The 14,530-nt window shown below is 37.7% G+C and overlaps 1 protein-coding gene across 1 annotated transcript in view; it reads left to right on the top strand.

Annotated features, from left to right (window-relative positions):
* The first annotated feature begins 3,717 nt into the window (after positions 1–3,717).
* med30 (mediator complex subunit 30) overlaps positions 3,718–14,530 on the top strand; it is a 78,436-nt gene continuing 67,623 nt past the window's right edge. The window contains exons 1-3 of the mRNA XM_089122958.1: positions 3,718–3,804; positions 4,126–4,340; positions 5,885–6,043. Of these exons, the coding sequence (XP_088979084.1) occupies positions 4,188–4,340; positions 5,885–6,043 (312 nt within the window). The 5' untranslated portion in view covers positions 3,718–3,804; positions 4,126–4,187. The remainder of the gene's footprint in view (positions 3,805–4,125; positions 4,341–5,884; positions 6,044–14,530) is intronic.

Here is a 14,530-nt window from a genome sequence, read left to right as displayed (position 1 = left end):
GATATAGTGATCCTCTTCATTTATCCAGAATCTTAGTTTATGATTTATGATCAGTGGAATTGGATTTTTACAGGTAAAATCTTGCCTAGGGCTGCAGGTTAATGGTCCTGGTTAATCGGTCCTGTTTAACAGCAAACAGAAACATGCCATTAAAAAAGTAAACACAGGAATTCTTGTATGCTTGTAGTAAGCGTTTCCTCTTAATTTAGTATAATTACCTAAACAATGTTGGTTTTTAGGGTGAAGCTATTTTTTTCAAGTAAATATTATCATTTCTAATGTTTGCTTTGATGGCAATAAGAAACTACACATTTATTTCCCAGCTAAGAAGGTAAAGGAAAAGACAGTTCATGTCATTCCCCCCCCCAAAAAGAACATACAATAAATTAATCGCATAGGCTAATCAAACCTAAACTTTATGATATTCACTTTTAATTATTACAGAATATAGGGGTGATCGATGTAACACACACGGTTTATTACCTTCCACACGTGCCAGCATGACAAAAAGAAACTCAGTAGTGTATTCACTATCATATCAAATGTAATTAAAAATGTAATTTTAACCCAACTTCAACTTTTACTTTCAACTGTAAATTTTTAATTGTATTTTTAACGCAACATTTGGGTTTATCCATATTTGACCCAAATATGGGTCGAAACAACCCAGCATTTTTTTAGTGCGTAATGCTGACCTAATGCCTAATGCTGTCCAACCAGCAGAATAATTACTTTATTTTCATTATTAAAAAATGCCATTATTTTGTATGAAAAAGTTAATTAATAATTGTTTTATTGACAACATATTTAGGTTTGTAACATTTTAATCTCGCAAATGGTCATGCACCCCGTCTATGGGGCATGTTGTCACATTCCACTTTCATTCTTTTGGGGAGAATCAAGGAAACAAAACAAAACAGCATAATTTTACTAGTTTGAGAAAATAATGTGGACCCCAAGTGATTTTACACAAACGTAAGTTAGGTTGTGTCACGTGTCAGAGTTTGTTTCGACTTTCAGTTTGTATTTTGATTGGTTCCTGTTCTCCTTTGTTCTTTTCCCGCCTCTCCTTCGTATCCATGGTTACTGTCATTATCAGGTCAGTTGTGTTCAGTGGTCATCTGTATCACCTGTGTCTTATTAATCAGTGTCTTCCATCTGTTCAGTCAGTGTGTGTGTCGCTGTGCTCATTATTTATCAGATCTACACCAGTTTGAACCGGTTTGCTCACTATTATTTTTAATGTGACCCTAGTAATGTACTACAACCTTTGAAACAAGAAAAAAAAAACTTCTGCCAAGGCGTCACCTAACTAGCCTTGGGAAGCATTTGACCATGCTTCAATATCTGTAGCGTCAGTTAGATGACGCCCTAGGATCGCGTGTACCCTACCCCCACCCCATACCTAAACCTAACCGCGTCCTCTAACTGACGCTTTCCATTCGCGTCAGTTAGTTGACGCCGTAGGATCGCGTCATGTAAGTGACGCTAAAGGGCGCCTAAAACGTCAAATATTGAAGCATGGTCAAAGGTGACGCCTTGGGGTGAGAATGTTTTGCAAATACAGTGATTTTTCAGTCAGTCTGCACTAGAAATGTAGGCTATACAACAAATTTGGAACATGAAAAAAATACAGTTTTGGGGAATTTCTAAAGATAATAGTGTGCATAAATGAAAGCATTGGTAATATTTCGCCTGTAGTCATCAGTGTTGGGTAAGTTAAAAAAGTGATTATTTACATCATCAACAGTGTAATTAGATTACTCTCTCTTAAAAGTAATGGATTACTTATTACTTTATAAATCCCATATCAACCTCGACCAGTTGAAAAATACAAGCATAAACGGCTCTTTTAATTCTTTCAAATAAACAATAAACAAGTGACCAAAGTGTGCATGGTTACATTAAAAGCAGGCATTCAGGTTGAGGGGAACAGTTTTCAGGGCTAAATTAATGCTAGCAAACACAGTGCAGTCATTTCATGAACAAAATATAACATTTTGAAGTTATAAGTAATAATAATATGTCTGTATATAAAATTTAGGTTGGTAACTTGAAAATGCACAAGATACCCATAGAGAGAGCTTTAAAATAATTTTTCATTGTAGTTCATGTTAACTAATCCACCTTAATGTTTTATTCAAAGGAAACGAAAATTGCTCTCTCTTTCTCTTGCTCTCGCTTTCTGATTCTTTGTTTTTGATGTTAATAATACTTTCAAAGTGAACTGGGTAAAGAATTGTGTCAATTCACCAGAGTATATTTGGTATTTTATCCCACATAATATATATGATAAAGTTGGAGGGCTTAAGTTTTTGTTAACTTGTAATTTCTCACCTTCTAAGATCCCTATTAAATTCTCTAAATTCCACAAACAGGCACTTTTAGCATGGAAACTTTGCCCACAACTAAAGTAAAGCTATGGAACAATGAATATACAAGTTGTTGTTTCTTAAGAATTGGCATGAAAAAGGTATTGATTATCTTTGTGATATGTTAGACTCAAAAGGGAATGTTTATTCTTATTATGATTTCATGTCTAAACATAATTTCCCAGTTATTCATAAAGAATTTTTTACCATGGTAAAAGCTATACCAAATGGTCTTGTTCATTTAATGAAGTGCCATTTATCGTATGAAGTGATTGTAAAGAGTGAAAATAAATGTCTGATTGAAGGCAAAAGTATTTACGATACAAAATGTAGCAATAAAATTATTAGAAATGTGTTTCAGTCTAGAAAACGAATTAGCCCGAGAGGAAAATTCTTTTGGAATTCCTTGATAGAAAATATTAATTGGAAAAAAGCATGGATCTTACCTTATAAATATTGTATCCCCAATAAGGTGAAAGAACTACACTTAAAATTTTTGCACAATATACACCAATGAGATCACACATAAATTTGATAATGTTCATTTGAATTGTAATTTCTGTAAAAATTGTACCGAGTCAATTTATCATCTTTTCTTTGGGTGTTCCCTTGTCAAAGAATTTTGGATTGATTTGTCAAAACTCCTATCTTCAAAACTAAAATTGGAATTTGAACTAAAATTGAGAGATGCAATTTTTTATTTTTCGAATTGTAATCATAGAACAGAATACATAAGAAATATTTTTTATTTTATTGGCAAAGTATTTTATTCATAAATGCAAATTTTCTTTGAGAGTACCCAAATTAAATGTTTTTCTCTGTGAATTTAATTATTTTATTAAGACACTAAAAAGAATTAGTAACAAAAAATGTGCCAAATTTGTGAAAATGTATGATAATATGTTGAGCGATATGTAATTTAAGTAACTTCCTCTGTTTTTTGTTTTGTTACTGTAGCCTACATCTTTACTGTACTTGTATTCCAATTTGATGTAATTGTCTCCTTTTTCTCATGCTGTCATCTGTTGTTATTTGAAATTTGTCAATAAAAAAAAAAAAAAATAAATAAAAAAAATGTCTGTCTTTGTTTGTGTCATGATGAATCAATGATTTGAGATCCAACTTGCTCTTTTAATCGCTAATATATAATGCACTGATGGAATTATACAGGCCTAAATGCAACCGTTTTTGATAGATTTTTCTTATTTAATACATATCTTATCGCAGGACTGTACTGACAATATTTAACACCGTCCATGCATGATCTCCGAAATAAATAATTTCATAATTGATTGAACACTAGATGGCGCCTCGCCCTCAGCTTGCGCATGTAACAGTACACGATGAGTTCTCGTGCAATCTCGCGATGGCTGACTGAAAGACGAGATCACAGCACGGCAAAAGTGACGTCTTGTCAACAACACTAACAAAGGTATTTAAAAACGCTCCAAATGTTGCTTATGTTTAGACGAATGACATTTTCTGTGTTCACGTCACGTACATGTTATGACAGTTCCGTTAGACATTCACGTTTTGATGATAGTAGCTCAATGCAAAGCTGAATAATGTTTTCATAGACCCAAACAATATGTATTATTATTATTATTATTATTATTATTTATTATTATATGCGTTTTAGTTAGCTTTCGCAATTTACTGTTTTGGATCTACACTTATGGGTTTATTACCAAAGCTTAAAAGTGTGATACATGTTGTGTGGTGCAATTTTCAACTCAATATTCCCTCATAACAGACATGCCACTAAGTCTCACCGAATAGCCATCCATCCATCAGTGCCTGCATCCCTCTGTCCCCATGGCAACCCCTCCTCTGGCCCCGTTCCCCGGGCAACAGGCTCAGGCAGCTCGGGATGTGAACACAGCATCACTATGTCGGATCGGACAGGAGACGGTGCAGGACATCGTCTTACGAACCATGGAGATCTTCCAGCTGCTGAGGAACATGCAGGTGAGTTCATCACCCACAGATGAAGACTGATCAAGTGAATGTGATTGTTTGTTATGTGCAGCTTGTCATTGATGTATGGCTCTGTAAATGCTGCTCCATCTGAAAGCACTGTGAGTTTGAGTCACTTGTAACGTGCATTTGAAAATGCAACGCGTCAAACATCTTTCCAGACATGAGAAGCATTTATGAACCTCATGTCCAACAAAAGACAACATTTAATAACATGCTTTAGTTTTACTCCAAACTCACTTCTTAACGACAGCTGAGCTCATCCTCCTGTGAGATAATGCGCTTCTCACACAGAATAAGGCAGTCGTGTGTTTATTAGTCATGTTTTATCAAAGTGTTTCAATCTTCTGTTTATTCAGCAACAGTGATAGGGATTTCCTGGAATGATGCACATTGTACTTCTGGTGTTCAGGGGGATGTGTGTGTGAGTGTGAGATGCCCTCTGGTGTTCAGATGGATGTGTGTTTGTGTGTGTGAGACCACCTCTGGTGTTCGGATTGTGCGTCCTCAGATGGATTGTGTGTGTGTGTGTGTGTGTGTGAGAGAGAGACCCTCTCTGATCAGATGGATGTGTGTGTGAGACGTCCTCTGGTGTTTAAATGGATGTGTGTGTGTGTGTGTGTGTGTGTGTGTGTGTGTGTGTGTGTGTGAGACAACCTCTGGTGTTCAGACGGATGTGCGTTTGTGTGTGTGAGACAACCTCTGGTGTTCAGATGGTTGTGTGTGTGTGAGACCCCCTCTGATCAGTTGGATGTGTGTGTGTGAGATGTCCTCTGGTGTTTAGATGGATGTGTGTGTGTGTGTGTGTGTGTGTGAGATGCCCTCTGGTGTTCAGGGATGTGTGTTTGTGTGTGCGAGATGGCCTCTGGTGTTCAGATGTGTGTGTGTGTGTGTGTGTGTGAGAGATGCCCTCTTTTCAGATGTGTGTGTGTGTGTGTGTGAGAGACGACCTCTGGTGGTCAGAAGGGTGTGTGTGTGTGTGTGTGTGTGTGTGTAGGTGTGAGACATCCTCTGGTGTTCAGATGGATTGTGTGTGTGACCCCCTCTTGTGTTCATATGGATGTGTGTGTGTGTGTGTGTGTGTGTGTGTGTGTGTGTGAGAGAGACACCCTCTGGTGTTCAGGGATGTGTGTTTGTGTGTGTGAGATGGCCTCTGGTGTTCAGATGGATGTGTGTGTGTGTGAGTGTGCATGAGACGCCCTCTGTTCAGATGGATGTGTGTGTCTGTGTGTCTGTGTGTGTGAGTGAGTGAGAGACGCCCTCTGGTGTTCAGATGGATGTTTGTGTGTGTGAGATGGTCTCTGGTGTTCAGATGGATGTGTGTTTGTGTGTGTGTGTGTGTGTATGTGTATGAGAGTATGTATGTGTATGCCTCTATTCAGATGGAGCATTTACTACCGATCATCGGCTGCACCCATAAACAGCACATAAAATAATCGCAGCCTTTGCCAAATCACATGCGGTTGTGATTAATCGTGCAGCCCTAGACTGATCCCTCTCTCCACACTTCTGACTCCCTCTGTCTCCTCGCACAGCTGCCCAACGGAGTCAGCTATCATCCCAACACTCATCAGGACCGCTTGGGGAAACTGCAGGAGCACCTGCGGATGCTCTCCGTGCTTTTCCGCAAACTCCGCCTTGTCTATGATAAATGCAATGAGAACTGCGCTGGTCTGGAGCCCATTCCTCCTGAGGTGAGATTACACTCTCTCTAGACTCTACAGCTTGAGTCATTATTTTGGTCTTTGTTGTATTTAAAGGTGCAGTGTGTACATTTTTAGCTGCATCTAGTGGTGAAGTTGTGAATTGCAGCCAACAGAAGTTACGGTGGCCGACAGGAAGTGATGTCGTCGTCTGAGACAGCAGAGAGTAGCCAGTTCAGCATTTTGTAAATCTTTACAAAGGTAAATTAATAAACTAGGTTTAGCCTACTAAATTTTTCAATAAAACGATGTTATTGTGAATATTATTCTCACTTGTTCATCATTGTATCAGTGTTTTATTCGCTGACTTTAGCTAACTTATCACGAAGAGCAACAAAGTGACGAAATGCGTTTGTCCGTTCAGAGCCACCGTAAAAACATTTCAATGTAAGCGGACCCGCAGTGTGTGTAGATAATGGCTCATTCTATGGTAATAAAGACATAACGGTTCATTATGTAACGTCTTTATAAACCACAGAAAACATAGTTATGAATATGATACTGCATTCGGTCAACAGATCCTCCTAAATATTACACAATGCACCTTTAATGCTATTTATAAAGGAGCACTAAGCATTTTTGTTTGTTTTACTGGCAAATACAGATGTGGTCTATGACTTTATACTATTAAGGAACTCAAATGAACCTTAAATTCAAATAAAAGTTTCCCGTTGACTGGGAATGTTTATTTTTGAGAGGTTTTGGGTCTGAGATTGAAATTGGCTATGGTGTGCCTCAGGGTTCAATTCTAGGCTCCTTAATTTTTAGCATTTATACATTTGCTCTTTAGATCACTCAGGCTTAATTATCTTGGATCTGATCTTTGTTATATTTTATGCTATTTTAAATGAGCATTGAAGGGTTAGTTCACCAAAAAAGCCCATAATTTACTCACCCTCAAGCCATCCTAGGTCCAAGATTTTCCAGTATGGCGCCATCCATACCCCCCATAAACAGCTTCAAACCCGTTCTTCAGAGAGTCTATGGGTGACGTCACAGACGCTTTGTCCATATTTTTTACAGTCTATGCATTAAACACATTGAGTTTTATTTAGCAAGCATTTAACCACTAACATAATAGATGGAAGAGACCATTTACAGCCCAAACAAGCAATTTAACATAGGAAATACACGGGTTTTAAAGCTTTTTGACAGTTACAGTATAGTGCCATCTATTGTCTGATCTCCATAATATTTGTCATGCTTGTTTACTATGTTAGTTCACATATGCCCACCAATTTTCGTGACTTTCTGAGTTTTTTTATAGAGATTTATTGGATTCTGAGTGTATTTTGTCACACCCCTTTTCCAAATGATTCGCTTACAGCCACTCCAAATGCAAAAGTTCAACTTTTTTCTATAATTATTGATCTAGACTAGAGAGTCCAGAGAATTGCCTTAGGGCCGTTTACACCTGGCCACTTCATGCGTTTTCTGTGATCGGATAGCTATCCGATCGTGAAAAGACCAGGTGTAAATGCCCCCCGAAACGCATTCGAAACGGATTTGAATTCGATCGCTCAAACCACTTCAGGAGGTGGTCTGGGCCCTATTCCAGACGAAACTGGACAAGTATCTGGTTCTTGAAACCACATATGTAAATGTTACTACTCCCAAAAATGCTAAAAAATAAACGCGTGAGAGCGTGTTACAGGCTATATATCATGCTTTTTTAGTCAGATATGACGACGCTACTGCGACGCGCATCACCTCAGATGAGCAGCTAAACGCCTATCAAGCCAACGCGCCACATTCTATCGCAAATCAAAGTGAAAGTAAGTCGCAGACGATTAACACTACCATCTTCATTAAAAGTAAAGAAACGAAATGATCTTAATTACCAGTTCTGTTGCCGCTCTCTCTTATCACCGTCTTTGCTGATTTTGAAATTAGCTGACGATCAATAAAATGCAGCTCATATCTGTTGCTTTCGGTGACGTGGACATATAGCGCGGGAATTGAAGATCGGATTTATATCCGTTTTGCAAAAACACATTCATGTGACCAGGTGTAAATGGAATCGTTTTGATAAATCAGATAGCTATCCGATCTGAGAAAATGCATGAAGTGGCCAGGTGTAAACAGCCCCTTAGAATGGTCTGGTTCCGATCGGGTGAAAAACCAGGGACTAGTTTGCAAAAGTAGGTTTTGGACAAAATGCGACATAGCTAGACATTTTTGCTGCCTAAATCATATAAGCATTATACATTTTGCCCGTCTTGAGCCAAGGATCACAGTGGTGTAAACACCTTAAGTCTAAGTCAAAGTCTAAGAGTTATGAGAAATTCAGTACTTTTGGTTGCTGTGGCGCCACCTATGGGCCAATCAGGGTCATACTCTGATTGGCTCTCCCGATGAGGCCTACCATCTGGCCAGGTTCAAGTCTCCAGCATTTACGGTTTAGTCTGCACGATCAGTTTTACAAATCCTTACAATTACAATAGGGTTTCAGCATTTTGTGTATACAGTATATCTTGTATATCTTGTACTTGTAATACTGTACATCTTGTACACCAGGTAATTCTTTCCATTCGTAACATTATTTGTGCCTGCAAACATTTTAATTCGTACATCTTTTGAGCACTAGTCGAGGACACATTCTTGAATCTCATTGCAAACCTCCTGTGATTGAGTCCAGCTGAGATTCCTGGTGACTCGGTTTGCTCATTGACGTCAGGTCTGGACTGGCTTTACCAGAGCATGTTTTTCTGATCTTCTCAAGTGCTGGTGTAATGACTTCTATGACAGAAACATCTGGAATATGTACAGTAGTGGCCATTAGTAACGACTGGCAAAGTACATTTTCACCCTTTATTCAAATATTTAAAAATAAATAAATAAATAAGCATATTGCAGAGTTGTGCTTGGAGTCAAATTATTTATTTGTGAGAACGCATTGAAAAATGTCAAATTGTGCCATGCAAAGAAATAACGAACATGCAAAAACAAGAGAGAACCAACAAAATATTAATAACTGGTTATATTGTAGTCAATTTTTGCTTTTTGCTGTGACTTATGCACTTTTTTGCATGTTAAAATAAAATGCTTGCTGTATTTTGCCTTTTTGCCAGATAATTTAGTCAGATAAATACTTTAACCAAGTTTAGTGTTTTGTTCCTGCCACATATTTAAAATATCTAAAATATTTTCCTCATATTTTGATGGTTTAATTGAACTTGTAGAGTTATTAAAAACAAATATCCCCTCTGGCTGTCAATTTTCGCCACTACTGTGTGTGTGTGTATATATATATATATATATATATATATATATATATATATATATATATTAAATTAAACAAAAATGTGAAATGTTGTCTTGAAAAGCTGAAGCACATCTAGAAATAAATAATTGCATAAAAGTAGATAAAACTTAAATGGCAATATTAAAAAAATTAAAGAAAGAAATTACTAAAAGTTGAACTAAAATTATATATATTTAATTAGATAAAAAAATAAAAGCCAATTCAAAATACTAATAAAACCACAGTAACATTTTATGAATCGCATGTAAATGTGATGCACAAAGTGTGTCTGTGATTTAGACATGAGGATGGAGATGTTGTAAATGTAAATTTGGCTCTCAGGAATTACAACTCAAATGCGTATGAGAGCAAATCAAGATTGAATGCACAGCTGCTGAGTCGTTTAAGCCAGTCATTCACGCAGTCTCTTCTTTTATTTGAGAGAACGCTGGAATGAAGTCATTAGATCTGCAGTAGCTTTAACTGGAGGGCATGAAATCACGGTTCTTCCATCTCATTACCAGAAGAGCCCCTCGTGCTCGCAGGATATTTACTTTGGCCCACTCTTGTGTGTTTGGGTTTCAGGTGTTATCTTTAGCTCCTGTTGCGCTTTCTCTCCAAACAGGAAGTGAGATAATGGAGTCAGAGGCATTACCTCATCATCACTTCGCTAATTAGCTGAGGTGCTCGGTAATGAACAGCTGGCTAAGTCCCTCATGTCAGCATTTTCCAAATCACCGGGTCCCAGCAGTGGAATTTCCTGCACACCGAAAAAGAAACAGCCAAGTCATTTAATTTACCAGCTCACTCTTTCCAGTCGCCTCAAAGTAATCAACCCGAGTGAAGCTCACTGAATCACTGCAGAACACATCCATCTTTCAGTGGCCGGGCCTTGAGTTATGTGTTGACTGCGTTTTTTTAACTATAGCTGTTTTTTCTTTCTTGCACTTGCTGCCAACAGGAAACTCAGGGGTGTGTTCGGGTCTATTCTCTTGGTTGTGATACATTAAAATCACCCTGTAGTAAATCATTTTATCCCTTAAAACTCATCTTTGATCACCAAAATTACATATTTAAATGTTTTTTTTCTTCATGCCTTAAAATCTTCATGCCTTAAAATATTGAACCATTTCTTAAACTCAGGTTGAGTTTGGCAGGTCGTTCCACCTTTTTATGGAGTCTCGGTCCACCTCTGAACGATCTCGATATGGTTGTGTTCACACTTGTAGCTTATTTTGCTTGGTTTGCTTGGTTTGCTTATTTCGTTTGGTTCTCTTGGTTCGCTTAGTTCGCTTAGCTCGCTTGGTTCACTTGGTTCGCTTAGTTCGCTTAGCTTGTTTGGTTCACTTGGTTTGTTTAGCTCGTTTAGTTCGTTTGCTTAGTTTGCTTAGTTCGCTTAGTTCGCTTGGTTCGCTTAGCTCGCTTGGTTCGCTTGGTTTGCTTGGTTCGCTTAGCTTGTTTGGTTCGCTTAGTTCGCTTGGTTCGCTTAGCTCGTTTTGTTCGCTCGGTTTGGTTAGTTCACTTGGTTCGCTTAGTTCGTTTAGTTCGTTTGGTTCAATTAGCTTGCTTGGTTCGTTTGGTTCACTTAGTTTGCTTGGTTCACTTAGCTCTTTTGGATCACTTAGTTCGCTTGGTTCGATTAGCTCGTTTGGTTCGCTTGGTTCTTTAGGTCTCTTGGTTCACTTGGTTCACTTAGTTCGCTTAGCTTGCTTAGTTCTCTTGGTTTGCTTGGTTCTTTAGGTCTCTTGGTTCGCTTGGTTTGCTTTGTTCGCTTAGGTTGTTTGGTTCGCTTTGGTACACTTAGTTCGCTTAGCTTGCTTAGCTCGCTTAGTTCGCTTAGCTCACTTGGTTTGCTTGGTTCTTTAGGTCTCTTGGTCTGCTTGGTTTGCTTGGTTCGCTTGGTTTGCTTGGTTAGATTAGCTCGTTTGGTACACTTTGGTTCGCTTAGCTCGTTTGGTTTGCTTTGGTTCGCTCAACTCGTTTGGTTCGCTTGGTTCGCTTAGTTCGGTTAGTTAGCTTAGTTTGTTTGGTTCGCTTGGTTTGCTTGGTTCGCTTGGTTCGTTTGGTTCGCTTAGTTTGCTTAGTTCGCTTGGTTCGCATAGCTTGTTTGGTTCGCTTGGTTCACTTCGCTTGTTTGGTTCGCTTTGGTTCGCTTGGTTCGCTTAGTTCATTTGGTTCTCTTGGTTCACTTAGTTCGCTTTGTTCGCTTAGCTTGTTTGGTTCACTTGGTTTGTTTGGTTCGTTTAGTTCACTTTGGTTCGCTTGGTTCGCTTAGCTCATTTGGTTCGCTTGGTTCACCTGGTTTGCTTGGTTCGCTTTGCTCGTTTGGTTCGGACCCCCCACCCCCAAAACATTTATTTCTGATCCGCTTATAGTATTCACATCAGCATTTTAACACTGAACCTAAAGAGACCGAACCTAAAGTCATAGGGATTTGTTCACAACTCGATTTGTCTGTTTTTATTACATATGTTTCGTGAAGGAACTTACAGAACATCCAAAACAATGCTGTGTTCTGGGATAAATGCAATCGTTGTGTGTATTTGTTGCTACATATGATGGTATTTTAACCAGCTGAGATTCATTAAGAGCTTATATAATAAGTAAAGGAGTCAAAATAGCGGCAGGAATTTCTCTATTACACGACACACAAAGGAAGACTGGCTGTGAGGAGATGTGCTTCTGATGTCTGGACAGAAATGTAAGAGAAAAAATTGTGACTGATACCAGAAAAACCAGAGATATGTTTGAATCCGCCTCCTATACCCTCATTCACTATTCCCTACAGTGCTCCACTAATGTAGTCCACTTGAGGGAGTGAATTCGGACCCTTGAGTTTGCGCTTGCCGTTTAATAATAATTTGAAACTTAGCAAACTGGCAGCTTAAAAGAGATATATCCAGCTGCAGACCCGCAGCACCACCAGTTTCAGAACCCCAGCGCCAGAACTGGAAGTGAGGGAGGGGCGGAATTATTATTATTGCATTATAATTATTTTAGCAAGAATGTAAGGACAAAATGGGCCAGAGAGTGAGTTCCTCATTTGATACATTGTAAGTTAAATTTATACAAGATTGTTGTGATAAAACAGGCCTAGCTTGGGTTGAACTGGTTATTTTGTATAGATTGTTTTAACAAAACAATGCCGAATTTTCTCTTTTTTAGATGTTGACATTATTATTTTACACGAAAAATGCATGCTGCACATGAAGAGTTCAGATGCAAAAGCCTCTAAGTGCCATTTGAAATTTTCTTCTAAAATGATTATTTTTATCAAGCTTGTATATTTAAGTTCAGTAATTTCACTTAAATGGCAATGAACATTACCTATTAATTGCCATTTAAGTGAAATTACTGAACTTAAATATACAAGCTTGATAAAAATGACCATTCTAGAAGAAAATTTCAAATGGCATTTAGAGGCTTTTGCATCTGAACTCTTCACATGTTCTTGTGAAATAAAGTATATTTCATAAAAAATACCCATGCATTTTTTTTCAAAAAATCAAAATCATCTTACAAATACATAAACACAATAAATAAATAAATAAAAAGAACATAAAATATCACAGAGGTCTAATGAGTTATCAAATTGTGTATAATTTTGGAAACCTCCAATGCTTATCTCGTTTTATATCTTTCAAAGCTTTATTATACAAAGTTAACTCCTTCATAAAAAACAAACAAACAAAGGTCTTACCTTCCTAAATCTACACGTAGGCCTATGTATAAACTGCTTAGCTAAAATTATTAAACTATTATACATTAAAATGCCCATAAGTTTCAAGTATTATTTTTTCACCATCATGATCAGGAAGTAACTCATAATAAAATGAAACGAATAACTGAAACCATATACAATTATATTACACAAAATCAATGTTTTAAAATGTTTATATATTGTACTGTAATGTAGTATCATAACATACATACGTAGAGAGTAGGACGTTTCTTGTTCAATAAAAGCTGTTTCATTTGTAAAATATCCTCCAAATTACGTTAGGTGGCGTTATTAGGTTTCAAACCTAAGCTCCGCCCCTCAGTTACGTTCCTGGCCCTGGTGTTGGTTAGAACGTAACTCCGCCCCTTATTTCCGGTTCTGCCGCTGGGGTTCTGAAACTGGTGTGCTGCGGGTCTGCAGCTGGATACTATAGGCTTAAAAAGATTTATCTTGAACTCTATTCATCTTGAACTAGCATAAATAAACCTTAAAGGAATTTATACGCTATAGCCAAATTGGACCAGCAGTTTGGAAAATGGATGTATGAATGATTCAACTGCAGGTTTAGGAATTCATTCTGCATGACCCTCAGAGTGCATTATGGGTATTCTGAGCATACATTGGTTGGTTGTACACTTGTTATTGTGGTGCATTATTGGATTGAACGAGTGCACTTGATAACGTCTACTGTGGTTTTGGATGCGTTACAAATGGCTGTGGACTAAAATGCCCCATTTAAGGATATAAGGGGCGATTTGGGACACAGCCCAGTCATTTCTAGGGTCACATCTTCTGACATCATGTCCTTTCCTGTCTCTGCCTCTCTCTCTCTCCCCCTCTCTCTCTCTTTCTGTCTGCTTGGCCAGTCATTCAGCCGTGGTTTTCTGCATTCACTCCCTAGCTTGACAAACCTGCCAGGGGCTTTTCTCTCTCCCTCCCTTGCATTTCATATGATCAGATTTTTCCTTCTTGGCATGTGATAGCCTGAAGCCTGTAAGGTCTGTTCTGTAAAGTTGCAGAGCCACAAAATATGAGTGATTCAGAAAGCAGGACTTGATTTTTCTGTTCCCCGCTGAAATTATAGATCATTTAGACCGTTACCTGTGCCCTGCTGTCTGTGTGTGTGTCGCAGTTTGACCTTTCAGATAGCAGTGGCTATTTTAAAAAGTAGCCTATAATATGAGATGGATGCATGCATAAACAAGCAAAATGCTGTTTAAAATGTTTTTAAATATTATATATATATATGAAGAGTTCAGATGCAAAAGCCTCTAAATGCCATTTGAAATTTTCTTCTTTAAAGATGATTTTTGTCAAACTTGTATATATAAGTTCAGTAATTTCACTTAAATAACAATTAATAGGTAATTATCATTGCCATTTAAGTGAAATCAATGAACTTAAATATACAAGCTTGATAAAAATGATCATTCTAGAAGAAAATTTCAAATGGCACTTAGAGGCTTTTGCATCTGAACTCTTCATATATATATATATAATTTTAGATTAGTTT

Source organism: Pimephales promelas, chromosome 18 (genome assembly GCF_988280905.1).
Source record: "Pimephales promelas chromosome 18, fPimPro1.hap1.1, whole genome shotgun sequence".
Lineage (NCBI taxonomy): Eukaryota > Metazoa > Chordata > Actinopteri > Cypriniformes > Leuciscidae > Pimephales > Pimephales promelas.
This window is presented reverse-complemented; position numbering and strand designations above follow the sequence as displayed.